Raw genomic sequence first — 16,153 nt, forward strand, 5'->3', positions numbered from 1 at the left:
TGGGCGTAGCAGTAGGCCGATTTTGCCCATCTTCGAACTTAACCTTCTTATGGAGCTAAGGAATACGTGTACCAAGCTTCATCATGATATCTCAATTTTTACTCAAGTTTCAGCTTGCACGGACGGACGCACGGACAGACGGACGGACAGACAGACATCCGGATTTCGACTCTACTCGTCACCCTGATCACTTTGGTATATATAACCCTATATCTGACTCTTTTAGTTTTAGGACTTACAAACAACCGTTATGTGAACAAAACTATAATACTCTCCTTAGCAACATTGTTGCGAGAGTATAAAAATTCTTAAAATCTGTCACTTGTTCGTTTGCCGTGATGCAGCAAGCTCGGTACAACATTATAGGTATTAGAAGAGTTATAATACATAAATTCTTAAAACTTTATTGCACAATAATTTTGCGAACAAATAAATTATTTAAATTTAGATCAGCCAGCTTCTCAACAAGAGAAATTATAATAATATTTACAAAATACAAACAAACTCGTTAGCCTGAACTTTCTGAGTTTACCGTCTCAGTGTGCAAATCTTATTTGCATGCCATCCCGCCATGCGTCCATTTTCGCTATGATGGGTTCGTGTAGAGCATGCCGAGCATGGCGCGACCAAACAAAGTCGCCATGATTCCATGCGGCATAAGGCAAACGATGCAACTCTGCACATTGCAGATCTCTACCGAGCTGACGCACATCTTCCGGTCCGCACATTTTATCAGTTTCACTGTAATATATCGAGATGCAATTTTTAATGGAGCTCACATTGTAGCTGGGCGCCAGCACTTGTCCGTATTGACGTAAATTACGATCAGCACTACCATAGTCGAATTGCGTAAAACCGCCAGTGGCGTATAGCTGCATATAGTGAAGGAGTTGCTTGCTAGAGGCGCCCACCGGAACACTACCACAAATTTCCGTTAAAATGTGCTAAAAGTTGAGAGGTTGTACAATGTTTCGGATACAAAAATAAATTTACGCAATTGTGCTCACCTCATAATCCTCATTTGCAGCCACCGGTCCACCGATCATACTAAATATTTTCTTAAAAAACGGTCTAAGCCAGGCGCCATCGGCACACATCGCTTTACACATTCGTTTATGTAAATTCCAACGCGCAAATTGCAGGGTTTCGCCATAGCCCCACCAATCCAAGAAGCGTGACAAATAGTTGCGCAGCTTGCCGATCCACGAAGCAGGCACAGGCACATTGAGATTCCGCATATATACAGTGGGCGCCGTGAATTGCAATGACTTAAACTTTTCGGCATATTCGGGTCGTGTCATCAGCAGCACCAACGCCACCAAGCCACCCTGTGAATAACCCACATAGTGCAAGGACTTTTCACCGGTTTCCTCAAGTATATAATCGATTATATTCGGCAGATCATAGTAGCCCATCTCGTGCCAGGTGAAATTCCAAAAGTGTTTTCTATCCGCAATTGGATCTAAGTTACTATGTTTGAGTCCATATTCATTGCCGCGATGATTGCCCAGCCAGACGTCGTAACCAGCGTCAGCAAGTAAGTAGGGCAGATCTTCTTTAGGACCACGCAGCAGCCAAACGTCGGAAGAGAGTGTGAAACCGTGCTGTAGTAGTACGACTCCGTTCCTTTTGGCGGTTAGTGCTCGTATACGGTAGGTACTAAGAAGGTAGCCATCGCTGGTTTGCACTGTATGTTCTTCCAACGGATAATTGTGCAGCGCTATATTGCGGGGCTGTGGACGAAATTTTAAAGAATGTAATATTTTATTATTTTAATATTTTGGGAAGAAAGTTGTAATGTTTACTTTCAAAAACCAGAGAGCTATTCTATTAATTTAGACATACCCCTTCTACGATATTATTAGTAGCTACCACAAATTTGGAAAACTTGTTTATTAATCAAATCAATTTTAAGACTTAACATTATTTCCGTTGCTTTAATGCTATATCCTTCCCGATTACTTTATTTATTTATTTAAAATCTGATTCTGGAAGTAATATCTACGGCCTTGTAAATATACTAATGTGAAACGAATCGAAGACAAACCAAATTCTTTGGATTCTTAAACTAGTGAGCTTTATGCTTAATTCTTCAGAGGCTGGCACAGGTAATGCAAATGAACAAGGAATTTCATAGTCATATTAAAAAATAATAATAAAACTAAAAAAGCCCATCACCGAAAGATGTATAGCTGCGAAAGTTGCTATCAGACTCAAAGAATCAGGGTTCTTAAAAGAACACGTATCTGAAGACTTGAATATCCTCACACATTTTGACTTCATACCGGATCACTTAGATCATGGAGTCGCCAAACCGAACTGTGGCAGCTCCTTCTCTACCCATGTACCCGCGAGGGAGCTATGGGTGGAAAGAAGCCGTTGGAGAAGAGCGGCAGTGAGCTTCTTTACGGATGGGTTAAAGCTTGAGAGGGGAAGGTTGGTGGAAGGGTTTACTGTCAGGAGCTTTCTATCAACTACACCTTCAGAGTTCCTGACTATTGCAGTGTCTTCCAGGCCGAGGCTGCAGCCATTAAGGTAGCCGTAGATCTGCTGCTTCGGAGTGCAGCTTCTTTCAAAGAAGTGGCCATTCACTCAGATAACAGAGCGGCGTTACTAGCTTTAAACTCATTTACAGTCCGTTCACGGTTGGTCGAGGAGTATCTAACCTTACTATCAATAGCATCGAGTGTCGTTGTGATAAGACTTGTATGGGTGCCGGGCCATAGAAGAATCGCAGGAAATTGTAAAACTGATGAGCTAGCAGGGAAAGACACCATAGAACCACTATCGGTAAAATGGGATCGGGTCGGTGCTCTTGTATTCTCTTATGTTCTAACTTCTAGATAGCTGGGCTTCGCGTATCGGTACATGCGCAGGCGCAAACGCTTTTTAGCCCAAGAGTGATAGCAAGAGATGTAGTGATCTCTTTGCTCTCAGTAAGGCTAACCACTCCTTAGTTGTGGGAATTTCCCATGCTGTAAGGTTGGGAATCTTACCATATACCATTTGCAGAAGCTGTAGGGAAGAACATGTGGTGGAAACAACTCAACACTTCATACATGACTGTCCCGCGTTTGTGAGGTCAAGACTTAAATTAAAATTCTGTGCAAATTTGTTTGGCTACTAAGAGTTTTGCGAATTTATAAGTTCGAACACAGGAGTTCCTTTCTTTTATGGACTATATAAACCAGTTCATCTGCGATCTTCGATCAGGCATCTACCTTAACCTACCCATGCTTAAAAGCTCAACAGTAGGCAGTTAAGTCTGGATATGTGATACATAGAGTTCACGATAGACCGGCCTAACAAGACCGGGCTTCGAAACATTCGAGAAAAAACTAAAAAATGTACCTCATATCTGACTACTCCGTTCAGACTATGAAATAAGTGAAATTTTGTTATGTTTTTAAAATGATCTGTTCAGTGCCATCATTGGAATAATTGTTTTTTCGAATTTAAATTTTTTTTCTAAACAAAGCTCGCCAGAATCTAAGCGCTTGGCTGGAATATGTTCTATATAAGATCTTTAGCAAAAATAAAGTCCATAAACATAAATTTGTTTTGAGAAATATTACCTCAGAAAAAGTTGTTATCATAATGGAGTTAAGATCTTTTCCATTATTTTTTAAAGAGCTCTGCGCTTACGTAAAAGTTAAGTTACCACCCTTTATTTTCCCCCTTCGAAGTCAAGTTACATGATGCAGAACTGAAAGTGTCTGCAGAAACCAGATCATCTTCATACTGAAATATAGCAGTAAACATACGCATTTTACACAGCGGATGAACTAGGCTTATCATCCGCACCTAATTAACATTTTACGCGTCCAAGCCTGCTAGTGATGCAGAACAGCCGGATTGCAGCTTCGTTCTTAACAAAAGGTTTGTTTCATAAATGCTGCTAGCTATAAGGAGGAACGAAAATGCAAGTCGCTTTTACAAAAAGCAAACTAAGTAAAAGTAAAGAAAATAAATACCAGCAGATAAGATAATATCAAAGAGTTATTTTCTGTCAGCTGAAAAATACAATTTTGTGAATTTTGGCATTTTATACCAAAGGATATTAAAAGCAATCATGCAGAATCGGGTAGTTTGGCCAGGCCACACACATTGATAGTGAGTTGTTAGTGGCTCCGGAGCTTGGTTAAGAAGTTTTTAAGCATTCAATGAATAGTCCGAATCCGACAAAGTGAAGTGTCTAGGAACAATATTTTTTTGCTGGTGAAAAATTCGCCTCAAGAGAAGCTTAAAAATTTCCTCTGTCCAATTTTTTTGCCAATAGCGACAAGGCTCCTATGAGAGTGGAGTTATGTAGTATCTTCAAAATAGCAGCAAGATATAAACCAAAGTAATGCATATTTGACCTTAGTCGGATCGTTCTAACTAAGCTTAATACAACTTTCTAATTATTGCAAAAATAATGAATTTATACAAGGAGCTTTCCAAAGTAAACAGGACTTTTTGAATCTAGCATCCCCTGGTAGCGCCATCTAAATATCGACTGATGCGTTAGAATCTGCTATCTTTATCGATTATCCAGTGAGAATGACATGACATTTCATTGATTGGAAGTGAAATTATTGCATTTTAAGTGTCAGTATGTTTGTGTTATCGGTGCGAAAATGAGCTTCGAACAAAGAGCCAACAAAATTCATCATCAATGGAAATTCCATCAAAACTGTGCCTGAATTCATCAAAACTCAGCCGAAATCATCATTGAAGTTCATGGAAATGGAATTAAACATCTCCAAAACATCGATTTCATCGCATTTTCCGAACATGGGGCTTCCGAAAGGTGTGTGCACAGTTTGTTTCGCACAAATTGACTGACGACCAAAAATTGCTCAGAATCCAACATTCGATCGACGCTTGTGACCGATTATTTGACCAAAAATCACATTTTAACCATTAACCGACTCCCCGTATTCACCTGATATGACACCGTGCGACTTCTTCCTTTTCGGAAAAATGCATTTGCCCATGAAAGGAAAGCGTTATGCAGACGTAGCGGCCATTCAAAAGGCTTGCACCGGCATACTGGCGGCCACACCGGCTAACGAGCTAAAACACTCGTTCGACATGCTTTTGGACCGTGCAAAAAGCTGTATTGAAGCAGAAGGAGACTATTTTGAATAAAATAAACTGATTTTGCCGAAAAAACCATTTGTTCTGTTTTTTTTTTTAAGTCCTGCTTACTTTGGAACGCACCTTGTATATATATGTACATATAACTATACAAATCAATCTCTCTAGTTGGACTCCTCTAGTTGGTGAACATATTTCGCTTAGATATCTTAATTCTACTTGTGATTAGTCCCCTAATTTGCCTAGCACTATGAGTTCCGAGACACATTCAAATTCAGCCCGATATTAAATTCAAACTTCAATAAGTCTGGTCCATTTAAACTGCGCCCTCAAAGCGATTCGATTATAAATGTTTGGTTTGATTGGTAAAACCTTTTTATGTTCGTTTGAAGCTTTATCTCCATAACATATGTCAATTACTTTGTAAATTATTGAAAAGTGTTAGTTTCCGAACCGAAAGGTTTGTCTGGCGGCATGAAACAAAGTTAATAAAAAGTTTGCTTGAAATTTTGGGTTTCTAAAGGAGTCACGTTTCGATATGGTTGAAAATATTGCAGAAGTGTTTTGAGTAGTCTACTTTATGACGAACACAAGTATTTAATTGGCAAAAGCATTGGCACTAGTCGCTGAAAACTTGACTCATGTGAGACGATAGCATCGAACTAGTTAAAGAAACATTGCCGAAAACAGATTTTTTTTCGAAAAAAGTGTGGTCAAAAAAGAAAGACATTTTAATTTAATTTACGCGTTTGTCGCGAGCAAGTGTTTTTGAACCGTATAAATTACTCAAAGAGGATCGAGAACGCGTTGACGATAAACCACGTTCAGGACGGCCATCAACATCAACTGATGATAAACACGTCCATAAAATGAAGGAATTGGTACTTGCGAATCAACGATTAACAGTCAGAGATATTACTGGCCTCGTTGGACTATCGGAAGAATCAGTGATAACTATTCTGAAAGATCATTTGTGCCTAAGAAAAGTGAGAGCACGACTTGTTCCAAAATCCCTCAGTTTCTTCGACAAACTTCGACGCAATATAACTGTTGATGAGTCTTGCAGCAATGCTTACGACCGGGTAACACAGATCAATCAGCCAAATAGGTGGGAAAGGTGTGCTGTAGCCGAAAAAACCACGTCAAAGCAAATCAAAAATCAAAGTTATGTTGACAAGTTTTTTCGATTATCGAGGGGTGGTGCATTCGGAATTCCTTCAGACCGGCCAAACTGTCAGGAAGGTATGCTCTTTGAGTTTTATGCGTCGTTTGCGCGAAACTATTCTTAAAAAGAGCTCAGAATTACGGGTCGACAACTTTTGGTTTTTGCACCACGATAATTCACCGTCGCATATTGCATTGATTTTTTATGAGTTTTTCACCATATTTTCAACCAGTATCGTGCCAAAATCACCGTATTAGCCTGATTTAGCTCCGTGTGACTTCTGGCTATTCAGCTAACTCAAAAGACCGCTGCGGAGAAACCGTTTTAAGACAATTGAAAGCATTAAACGTGAATCGCTTCACGCATTGAAGGCTGTTCCGGAAATTGACTTTGATAATTGTTTCGAAGATTGGAAAAAGCCTTGGCACAAGTGTATTGGAGCCAAGTTGGATTACTTTTAGCGTGAAGACATAGATTTTGAAGAATAAATTCAGAATTTTAAAATTATGAACAGAGTCTCATTTTTTTTGCTCATAGTAGTAATTTATTTTCGAAACTAAAAAATCCTTTTCGGCGAATGCGTTAATAGTCTGTTGAGCCAATATATAAAAAACACGACAAACCTTTGGCATCGCAAATAACCAGCTGCCAGACGCACTCAAATTGACGTATGGAGATTAAACTTCACCCAAAGTAATTTTACCAATGAAACATATTTAGTGATTCGGTTGCGCGTGTAGTTTAAATGGACCACTCTGGTTGAAATTCCATCTTGAGTGTATACCGGTTAGTCAATAGGTCTAAAAGCGTCAGATTTCAGCTCACTCCTTCTATTAGACAGATATGTATATCAGACTGTAATGGAGATTACTTAATGAAAGTAAGTTTGCTCTAAGTATAGGATCGGTTATTATCAAACTGATATAATTTGCTAGTAATTAATGATATTTTCAGAGGTGAACGTTTGCATTTTACTTTGTTTGCGGTTTCTAGATCACATTTAATTTAAGGTTACGGCTTACGAAGCTTGCTCACTTACTCATATTTAGATAGAGTTTATAATTATAATTTATTAATTAAACCAATTTTAATATTTTTCAGTTAATTTTTTCTTGGTTTAGTCAAAATATCTTTCATATTTCGTTAAAGTAAACGCCCGGGTACTCAGTCACGTATTTTTGTTTACACCTCCTTTCAGACTAGGATGATATCAGCAAAGGCAAAGAAAGCACGTAAAATTACATATGTTATTATTAGTATTAGTATTGGTATTTTAACAACAACAACTTGAACTGCGTAAACGAAACAAAATAGAAACTGAACAGATGATTCGAGGCACACGGAAGTTGCGAGAACTTAAGCTTACCGCGTCACACGAACGTCCTTATCAGTTTTGGAGTATATTTACGCTTTCTAATGTTAAAAGCACTACAATATAATTTTATGCAATTAAATTGGATACTAAGCAACTAAGCTTATAGAATAACAAATTCACTCATTTCTAAATTTACCGTTAAATTGCACTCAATTGTTGACACAAGCGCACTTAGCACAACCATAAATAACACAAACATTTTCTCTAAGCGCATTTCGAACAAATTTTGACACATGATGATCACCTCAATGATTTTTTATTACTAACAGCAATCAAACAAAAATAAAAAAAACAAAACACACAGAAACACAAAAACAATTTTCTTCGATAATTGCTAAAACACTTGCTAAACACGCGTGCAGGCCTGACTTTCAAGCGTCGCTTAATCTACTAAACTGTCAATATGAAATCGTATATAGCAAATAGAAGCGATGAATCTTATCAAGCACCCTCGTCACCACAATAAAAATGCGCTTTCAGCGCTTTGTATTCGAGCACTTACTAAATTGCATATATATAATAGGTTACGGATATCTGTAAATACTATATAATTATTTATGTTACGTATTCTTCGGATATGTCTTAAGAATAATGAGTTCAAAAGGTAAAGTAATTAAGCACTTTGTAACTATGTAAATACTTTAATAGCATAATACATATTTTTATACCCACGTAACATGTTAAAGAGAGAGTATTTTAGTCGTGTATATCATACGGTTCATTGCAGCATCTAAAATTAATCGAGAAAGATATACAAGTAGGATTATATCTATAACAGATCATCTGAAAATCCGCGGTCCACCATAATAAAATATTTTTTTTTTTTTTTGAGAAAATTCCTTTTTTTTCAAGAGTAATATACTGATTATATCGATACCATTTTTATAACTAACTATTATCGGAGACATTTTACCCGCGAGATGGTGTGATACTGCTTTAATGGAGCCGGCGTCAAAATTGAAGGATGGGCTCGACAGCGCCCACTTTTAAGTGAAAACACATTTCTCGAGACTATTCCGACCGATTTCATACAAATTTGGTGTGTAGCGATGAGCGAAATCGGGCTACAGCCACACCTACTTTTCATATAACACAATTTTAAATTCTTTTCGAGTATACAAATCAAAATTTGCACGAAAAATACTTTTGCGTATGCCACCTTATGGCCAAAACTTGTTCAAATCCAACAAAACCTGTTCAAGCCCCTAGGCACCGAATATTTGGAACCCAATACCTTGAAATCGAAGAAAACTCTCCTTAGACTCCATATTACGAACAAGCCTTACGCACCTGATGGTACTTCCCTGACTTTAATCCGTGCAAGTTGTACTTTAATAGTTTGAAATGATCGATTATAAACTTTGCTCTTCCTAACTTGTTGTAGTATGATGTGTCCTTGCTCCAAAATAGCCCTCGTTTTCAGCGATCACCTCTTCATGCGACGAAAATTTCTTCCCAGCGAGCATTCTTTTGCGATGTATTCGCAGGGGAGAATACATCTGGAGAATACCGTGAATACGGAAGCAATTCGTAGCCCAATTTATGGATTTTCGTCATCTTTTTCACCAACTTGTTACACAGTGCATTGACTTAGTAAAACAGCACTTTCTTTTTCTTCAAATGCGGTCCTTGATGGTCCTTACCTTTTCAAGGAAGGAAATAAGAATTACAGATTATAGACGCCATAACCTTACCGACTGTTGCGTTTTTCCACGCTTTGGTTCGGGTTCATCGTGTGCAGTCTACCCGGATGACTGTCGCTTAGACTTCGAAGTGAAATGGTGGAGCCATGTTTCATCTATTGTCACATATTGACGCAAAAACTCGAATTAATTATGATTTAATATCTCCAAATATTATTCCGAGTCATCAATTCACCCTTATTTTTGGTCAGAAGTGAGCTCGCGCGGCACCCACTTTGCACAGAGTTTTCTCATACCGAAATATTCGTGAATGATATGATTTACACGATTGCACACGTTCAGTTGATATCTTTAGAGTGCCTGCGTACTCGAACAACTTCATTTACCAGTTTAAGCCGTAAAGGCTGAAATGGCAATCTCAAGTATTAATAAAATTATTGGAACTGTACTTCGAGTACTTTTTAGTTATAGATCTGTCAGTGAAATCGGTTCTGTTGTTGTTGTTGGTGCAGCAGAAAACATCTCTGAAGTAATTTCGAGGAATGGTGCCAAGTGACAGTCCCTGGTCCTATAAAAATCCGGGTGCGTTCCGCTTACTTTTACCCGACAGCCATGGGATTGAATCGATATCGGTCTTTACTCTAAAATACCCGAATAAGAGGACATCCTTCTTTCTAGACAGTTTTTTCCTGATATAGTGACTAGCCCATGACAACTTTTAAAAATATTGCAAGTAAATGTTTCGATAAAAAATTTGTTAATTTTTTTCGTAACACCTAGACATCGAATATGATGCTTTTTGCCTCTCCGACATCTGATCAAATTTGACCCGGACTAGTCCATAAGCCTGTGCACTCAAAACGATTCGTACAAAACTTTTTTCCGAGATGGGTACAACCTTTTTGTATGTTCAAGATTATAAAAATGACGTCGAAACTGTTCAACGATCTAGCTAAGGCGCTCCAAAAATTTGTCGAAACCATAAAAACCAAAAATCGTTGAAGTCTATAAATAACTTCCCAGCCAAGGCTTATAACAAATGTATGGAAAATTGATTAAGCGCTAGTGTGCATGTATTGGCTCAAGAGTCCATTTTGGAGGCTGTAATAAAGACTTGTATTAATCTAATTATCCAGACCAAATGTTTGGTGTAGAGAGAGATTAAATCGATCACTACTTTCCTTTATGCCCTACATAAAGAGCATTCGAAATTCGCTTTCTGTGAATGCTTTTACAATACCAAGCTCAGATAATCCAGTATATAGCTTAGTGAAATTAATTATATACTCAGCCTCTCTTATAAGACACCTTGTTATGTACTCCAAACAAGTAATGCAATCGACCTATAATTTCTGATTAACATTTACCGATCCAAACGGGGTTAGATTGCCGAATAACAGCCTTTGGTCGTATGAAATCCGAGTCAATTCCGGTGCGTAGAACCGGCTGTCGTAGGAATTTTGGTCCTCAACTACGCACCACCAATATGGACGCCTGGATGCAGTGATACGCAGATGAGGAAACTCTAGAGCTGTCAAAATGCTGTACTCCGGACCAGGACGGGATACCTCCTGATGTCTCCCATCGCACATCTACATAGTGAGACGCTTATGCTCGTAGTTAAGGAGCATAATGAACTTCTCTCCAAGCAGTTCCTGCTGGGATAATTTCGTAGAAACCACCATTGCAGCCACCTGCTTGGAGCGGAACCGCCTCCTAGGAGCATCAAGAGGTCTTTACTTGACTATGTCGACCGGACTTCGAACGCAACTGACTTCCGACAGGTCACAGTGGAGTCATCAACACTTTCACCGACTCCCTTCGTTAACGTGAATGGCGTTCTTGGAGTCAAACCACCACCCATCGCAGACGAAGAGCTCAAGTTGCCGCGAGAAATGTGCGTAACCCCAGCGCAACTTCGTTCTGGATATTGTAGTAGGTTAATCCCCTATTTATCCAGAATAGACCCTGACTTACCCAATGTATGTCCTGCATGCAACGAGTCTCCGCATGACGCTGACCACCTCTTTGCATGCCCTACCAACCCTACTCATCTAAAACCCTTTTCCCTTTGGTTCGACCCCGTCGAAACACCACGTTTTCTGGGCCTTCCGTTAGATGACGTCGGCGACAACACAGATAACCCTTACCATCCTAACGGGGATTGAGAAACCGTTATAACAACAACAACAACCTATAATTTCACTAAAGAACTCATAATGCTCAAGTTCGTCTTTCTTCTAGAAATACTTCAAAGCCATCTCGATCGCTTTGCACGCACCTTACATTCGCACAATTTGCGCCACTTTGTAATGTCCGGTTACACACTTGTTCAAGTCTTCATTATATGTCTCAATCAACATATAATTAATGCACTTACATGTCTAGAATAATGCATTTTACAACTACAATAAATATGTCATAGAACTTATTAAAATTGTCTGCCTTTATATGATTATTTCATTTAATTTTGTTTAATAAACACTTTAGTTTTACTAATTACTTGCTCTTTATCCGCTCTTTCTCTCTTCGCCGCTACAAAACCTGCTTACATTTACTTATACTCACTCTTTAAAAAAAAAAAACAAATTATATTGTATCATTCCTTGTCTACCTCCGAAATCATTCCCGTATTTCTACCCACTCAGCTTAATTATTATATTATATTTATATATTGTATTTGTATAATCTACCTTCCAAAGTTGCTAACCTTTTCGCTTAATCAGCTGTCACTTCTAGTGCATATTGCTATACAGTGGCGGGTGTAAATATTTGGAGCGCTGCCAAATTGCATACTTAATTTGATTTAAATATGGTTTTGATTCTAAATTCATTTTGATTTTATTTTATTTATGTATTTTTCTTTTTTGTTGTATAAAATTTTCTGTGAATGAAATAACTAATAAAATATTGAAATTTTATGGTCCATGAAATAGAGATTATATTGCAATCTGGTTTGAAACCATAATAAAATTTCTTTCCCTTGGATAATATTCGACCGAATAGACCAAAAACCTGAAATTACCAATACGCAGTGAAGAAAATATAGAAGCCGTAGCTGAGAGTGTAGACGAAGACCGTGGAGAGTCGATTTGGCGCCGTTACCATCAACTTGGACTGACGTATGGAACAACTTGGTACATTTTACGTCGAGATCTGCAATTGAAAGCGTACAACTTACGCAAGAACTGAAGCCTCTCGACCTTCCCAAGCGACTTCGCTTCACTTCATGAGCTCTTGAAAAGTTCCAAGAAGATCCCACGTTTTCGAGCCAAATTATGTATGTTCAGCAATGAGGTTCATTTCTGGCTCAATGAATATGTAAAAGAGCACAACTGCCGAACTTGGTACGAAGTGCAACCTAAAGAGATTCAAGAGCTGCCATTTCATCCAGAAAAAGCAAAAGTTTGGCGTGGTTAGTGGGCCGGTGGAATCAACGGTTCATATTTCTTCAAAAATGATGTCGATGCGAACGAAACCGTCAATGATAACCGACTGTTTGATGCCTTAAATTGAAACTCGTGATCTCGGCGACATTCCGTTTTAACAAGACGGCGCCACTTCCCACACATCACACCAACAATGGATTTATTGAGAGAACACTTCGGTCAGCAGATAATTTCAGGTTTTGGGCCGGTCGTTTTTCCACAAAGACCGTGTGATATTACACCTTTAGACTTTTTCCTGTGGGAATATGTAAAGTCTACGGTCTATGCGGCCAATCCCGCTTTGATTTAGGCCGTGGAGCAAAACATCACCATCAAACAATTACCATCTTCCTGGGGATTTCTTAATTGATTTTTATTTTAATCTTCAACTTTACAGAATGGACCTTATTGGAGCTCATATTGAACGCATTGATATGAGTTCTCTCGCTGCTAACAAATTTTAAATCACATTATTAAAAAAATAAATATTTTAATTGCGTATTTCCATCTGTTATTTGCAACTTGTTGAAATTGTCCATTGATCGCTCTTTTGATCGATTCTAGCGGGCTTGGTATTAGCTCCGCCTCAGATTCGTTAAGGAAAGCTCCTGCTTTTGCCAACTCGTCTGCTTTTTCGTTACCGAAAATGTTCCTGTGACCGGGAACCCAGATCAAGTTTATTTGGAGCTTGTCTTTTATTGAGTTTAGTGCTTTCTTGCAGTTGTGGATTATACTGGAATTTGTCATGGGCAAAGACAAAGTCAGGAGCGCCGCCTGGCTATCCGTAAATATAGTTGCTTTATGTATATTCTCGTGGTTTTCCGATAGAACTTCGCAGGCTTTTTCTATGCCCAGTACTTCCGCTTGGAAGATGCTAGCCGAGTTCGGTAGACGTATAGAGAGAGAAATGCCTAGATCAGCGGAGAATACCCCCGTGCCTACACCGCAGTCCATTTTGGACCCGTCGGTATAGACTGAGTTGGTATCCTCCTCCCCTATTGAGCCTCTACTCTATTCTCGTCTAGATGGTATCCTCACCTGGAAGTGTCTATTGAAATCCAGCTTTGGGAGAATGTAATTTGACTTTGATTATATAGAATTTCGGCAATATTTTTTTTTATTTCCAATATTTCATAGATATTCGTAGAAATTATAACCCAAAAAATACTATCTTTAATATTTCAATGTTCAAAAATATAACATTATTTATGCCTAACAGTGTATCCTTACACGTTTGTATGTGTGTTAACATATTATTATAAAATTCCGTTATGTCATAGTTATGCTTAAATCGACTGTACGCAAAATTGCTTATCAGCAAGCAATAGCGTATATATAGTGTAAGGTATATATGCACTTATATGCTTACTTAGGTTTGCTCCACTTTCTTTACATGATAAGCGAGCATTATAAATAAAACAATTTAAAAACGCCTAAAACTATGCAAATATTTATGTGCTTTATTTAAAAATATTTGTTTAATAAATATTTGTAAGCCAGCTTATGAAATGCTATAAATTATTTACTCTTTTGTAAAATTTACTTCAAGTCTTGATGATAATTGAAGTAAAAGTAAAGCTTGAAATCAGAAAAAGTTCTAATACCAACGACAATATGTGTATCTTCAAATAAACTGTATTTTAGTATACTATATTTCCTTATAATTATAAACATTCATTAAACTGCTTATTTAAATGCATTTTCCAAGTTTTGGCCACTACTGTAGCACTCATTTAGTGGGTAATAACGATGAAAGCAAAAACACTTTGAGTTTTATATAAATTCTATTCAAATTATGAAGACAGTCTCTGTTTATGAAAATGCCAAAAATTAGACGCAAAGACCCACGATCGCCCAAGAGTTTCATGACCATTTACAGAGCACAACATTTTTGCGCTAATTCTGATATTTTTATAAAAATGTTGTTTGTAAGGATTCCAAAAAAATAATATATTATTGCAAAATAAATAATGCAGAGTAGAGGGAATTCAGTAGACCCATCATATGATCAAATAAAGATATGACCAAATAAAGACCCATTTCGAGGTTCCCCATTTTTCAAAAGAAAAAACACAGAAACTTCAAATTTAATGAAAAATTATTATTATCATTCATTTGGCATTTAGTTTTTGAAAATTATTTCTTTCAAATATTGGCCAGAGGAACGTCTCAGTTGGTCCATCCGTTGATTCCAATTTTCGATGACTCGTTCGAACATTTCGACTCACACAATCTTGGTGGCCAATCGACCGGCCCAAAACGTGAAATTATCTGCTCACCGCGTAGAAATACATTAATTGATTTGATGTGTAGGAAGTGGCGCCGTTTTGTTGAAACCAAAAGTCGCCAAAATCACAAGCTTTAATTTGAGGCGTGAAAACGGTCGCCTTTGATGGTTAGGTTCTCACCGGCATCATTTTTAAAGAAATATAGTCCGATGATTCGACCGGCTCACAAAACCCTTCAAACCGTTGTTTTTTCTAGATGAAATGGCAGCTCTTGAATCTTGTGTGGCCTGTGTAACACCATTCCTTCTGGGTATTGGAAAAAAATCGCAATGAAAGTATAGTTCACACTGAACTGTTGTATAACATTGATCCGTTTGCCAAAGACTCGTGAAATCTTCATGATTGTACCAATATTGATTGGAACCCTAAAAATCCAATAGGTTGACACTTTTCGCATCAACAGACTACATATAACGGCGCTACCACGACCTACAGCATACTTTTTATAACGAAGAACACTGTTCAAACTACGCACAGATTACTGGCACCAGGAACTGGTCAGAACTAATTTCTTTTGCTGTTTCATTTCTCATGAATTCATCAAGCAGTTCATTCCCGGCTATGCCTCTGTGACCGAGCACTCAGATGAAATGCACTTGATAACGGTCCGCTGTACTATTCAGCCGTTCTCTACACCCCTGCACCAGTAGCGTTTCGATCTCATAGGCAGAGATTGCTTTAAGTGCCGCTTGACTGTCGCTGAGTATGGTTATTTGCTGAGTATGGTTGGTTGCGATATTTGCTTTTTAGATTTATCTCTACGCACCCACTTATGGCAACGACTTCTGCCCGCAAAATGCTCGGAAAACTTCACATAGGTATGGTGAGTTTGGTGCGTAGTCCTGCGACTCCTGTACTTATCCTCAGGGCGGTTTTCGAGCCGGTGGTGTACCACTTGATTGTACTATCCCTAAGCAGTGGCTCGAGAGAGGCATCTTGTAGACTAGAGTACCCCGTAGAAGCGGAGTAGTTGGAATTCAATTCATAAGTCCGTGCAATTTTGAACTATTAATTTTCTTTTTTTTTATACTGAGGAAATAAGCTTTCCGGAATCGGCGTAAGTCAATTTTTAATCTTATTAATAGGATAACAAGGTTTTTACTAATCTTTCCCTACTTCTTTTCTCTTCTACCGAGTTATATCAGTATTTGTACTCACCATAGAGCATATAT

At 38.1% G+C, this 16,153-nt stretch overlaps 1 protein-coding gene across 2 annotated transcripts; it reads right to left on the minus strand.

Annotated features, from left to right (window-relative positions):
• Positions 1 to 388: 388 nt before the first annotated feature.
• On the minus strand, positions 389 to 11,706 carry LOC126754195 (lipase 3-like). 2 transcript variants are annotated; one of them, XM_050466159.1, is made up of 3 exons: positions 11,646 to 11,706; positions 1,008 to 1,733; positions 389 to 944 (listed from the first exon to the last, which is right to left on the minus strand). In XM_050466159.1, exons 1-3 carry the CDS (start codon positions 11,661 to 11,663, stop codon positions 537 to 539), a joined length of 1,152 nt encoding a protein of 383 aa, XP_050322116.1. In that variant the 5' UTR covers positions 11,664 to 11,706; the 3' UTR covers positions 389 to 536. The 2 variants fall into 2 exon arrangements, with proteins under 2 accessions (XP_050322116.1, XP_050322115.1); XM_050466158.1 differs by lacking the exon at positions 11,646 to 11,706 and adding an exon at positions 7,759 to 8,057.
• Between the last annotated feature and the right edge of the window lie 4,447 nt (positions 11,707 to 16,153).

Source organism: Bactrocera neohumeralis, chromosome 3 (genome assembly GCF_024586455.1).
Source record: "Bactrocera neohumeralis isolate Rockhampton chromosome 3, APGP_CSIRO_Bneo_wtdbg2-racon-allhic-juicebox.fasta_v2, whole genome shotgun sequence".
NCBI classification, from domain to species: domain Eukaryota; kingdom Metazoa; phylum Arthropoda; class Insecta; order Diptera; family Tephritidae; genus Bactrocera; species Bactrocera neohumeralis.

What these genes read in the sequence shown, in the direction of transcription:
- LOC126754195 (XM_050466158.1), bottom strand. Translation starts at nt 7,857, where the DNA reads ATGTGTCAAAATTTGTTCGAAATGCGCTTAGAGAAAATGTTTGTGTTA. An exon ending in CAATTGAGTGCAATTTAACG is followed by an intron (nt 1,734 to 7,758) that starts GTAAATTTAGAA and finishes TTTCGTCCACAG; the next exon opens with CCCCGCAATATAGCGCTGCA. An exon ending in CTGCAAATGAGGATTATGAG is followed by an intron (nt 945 to 1,007) that starts GTGAGCACAATT and finishes CTCAACTTTTAG; the next exon opens with CACATTTTAACGGAAATTTG.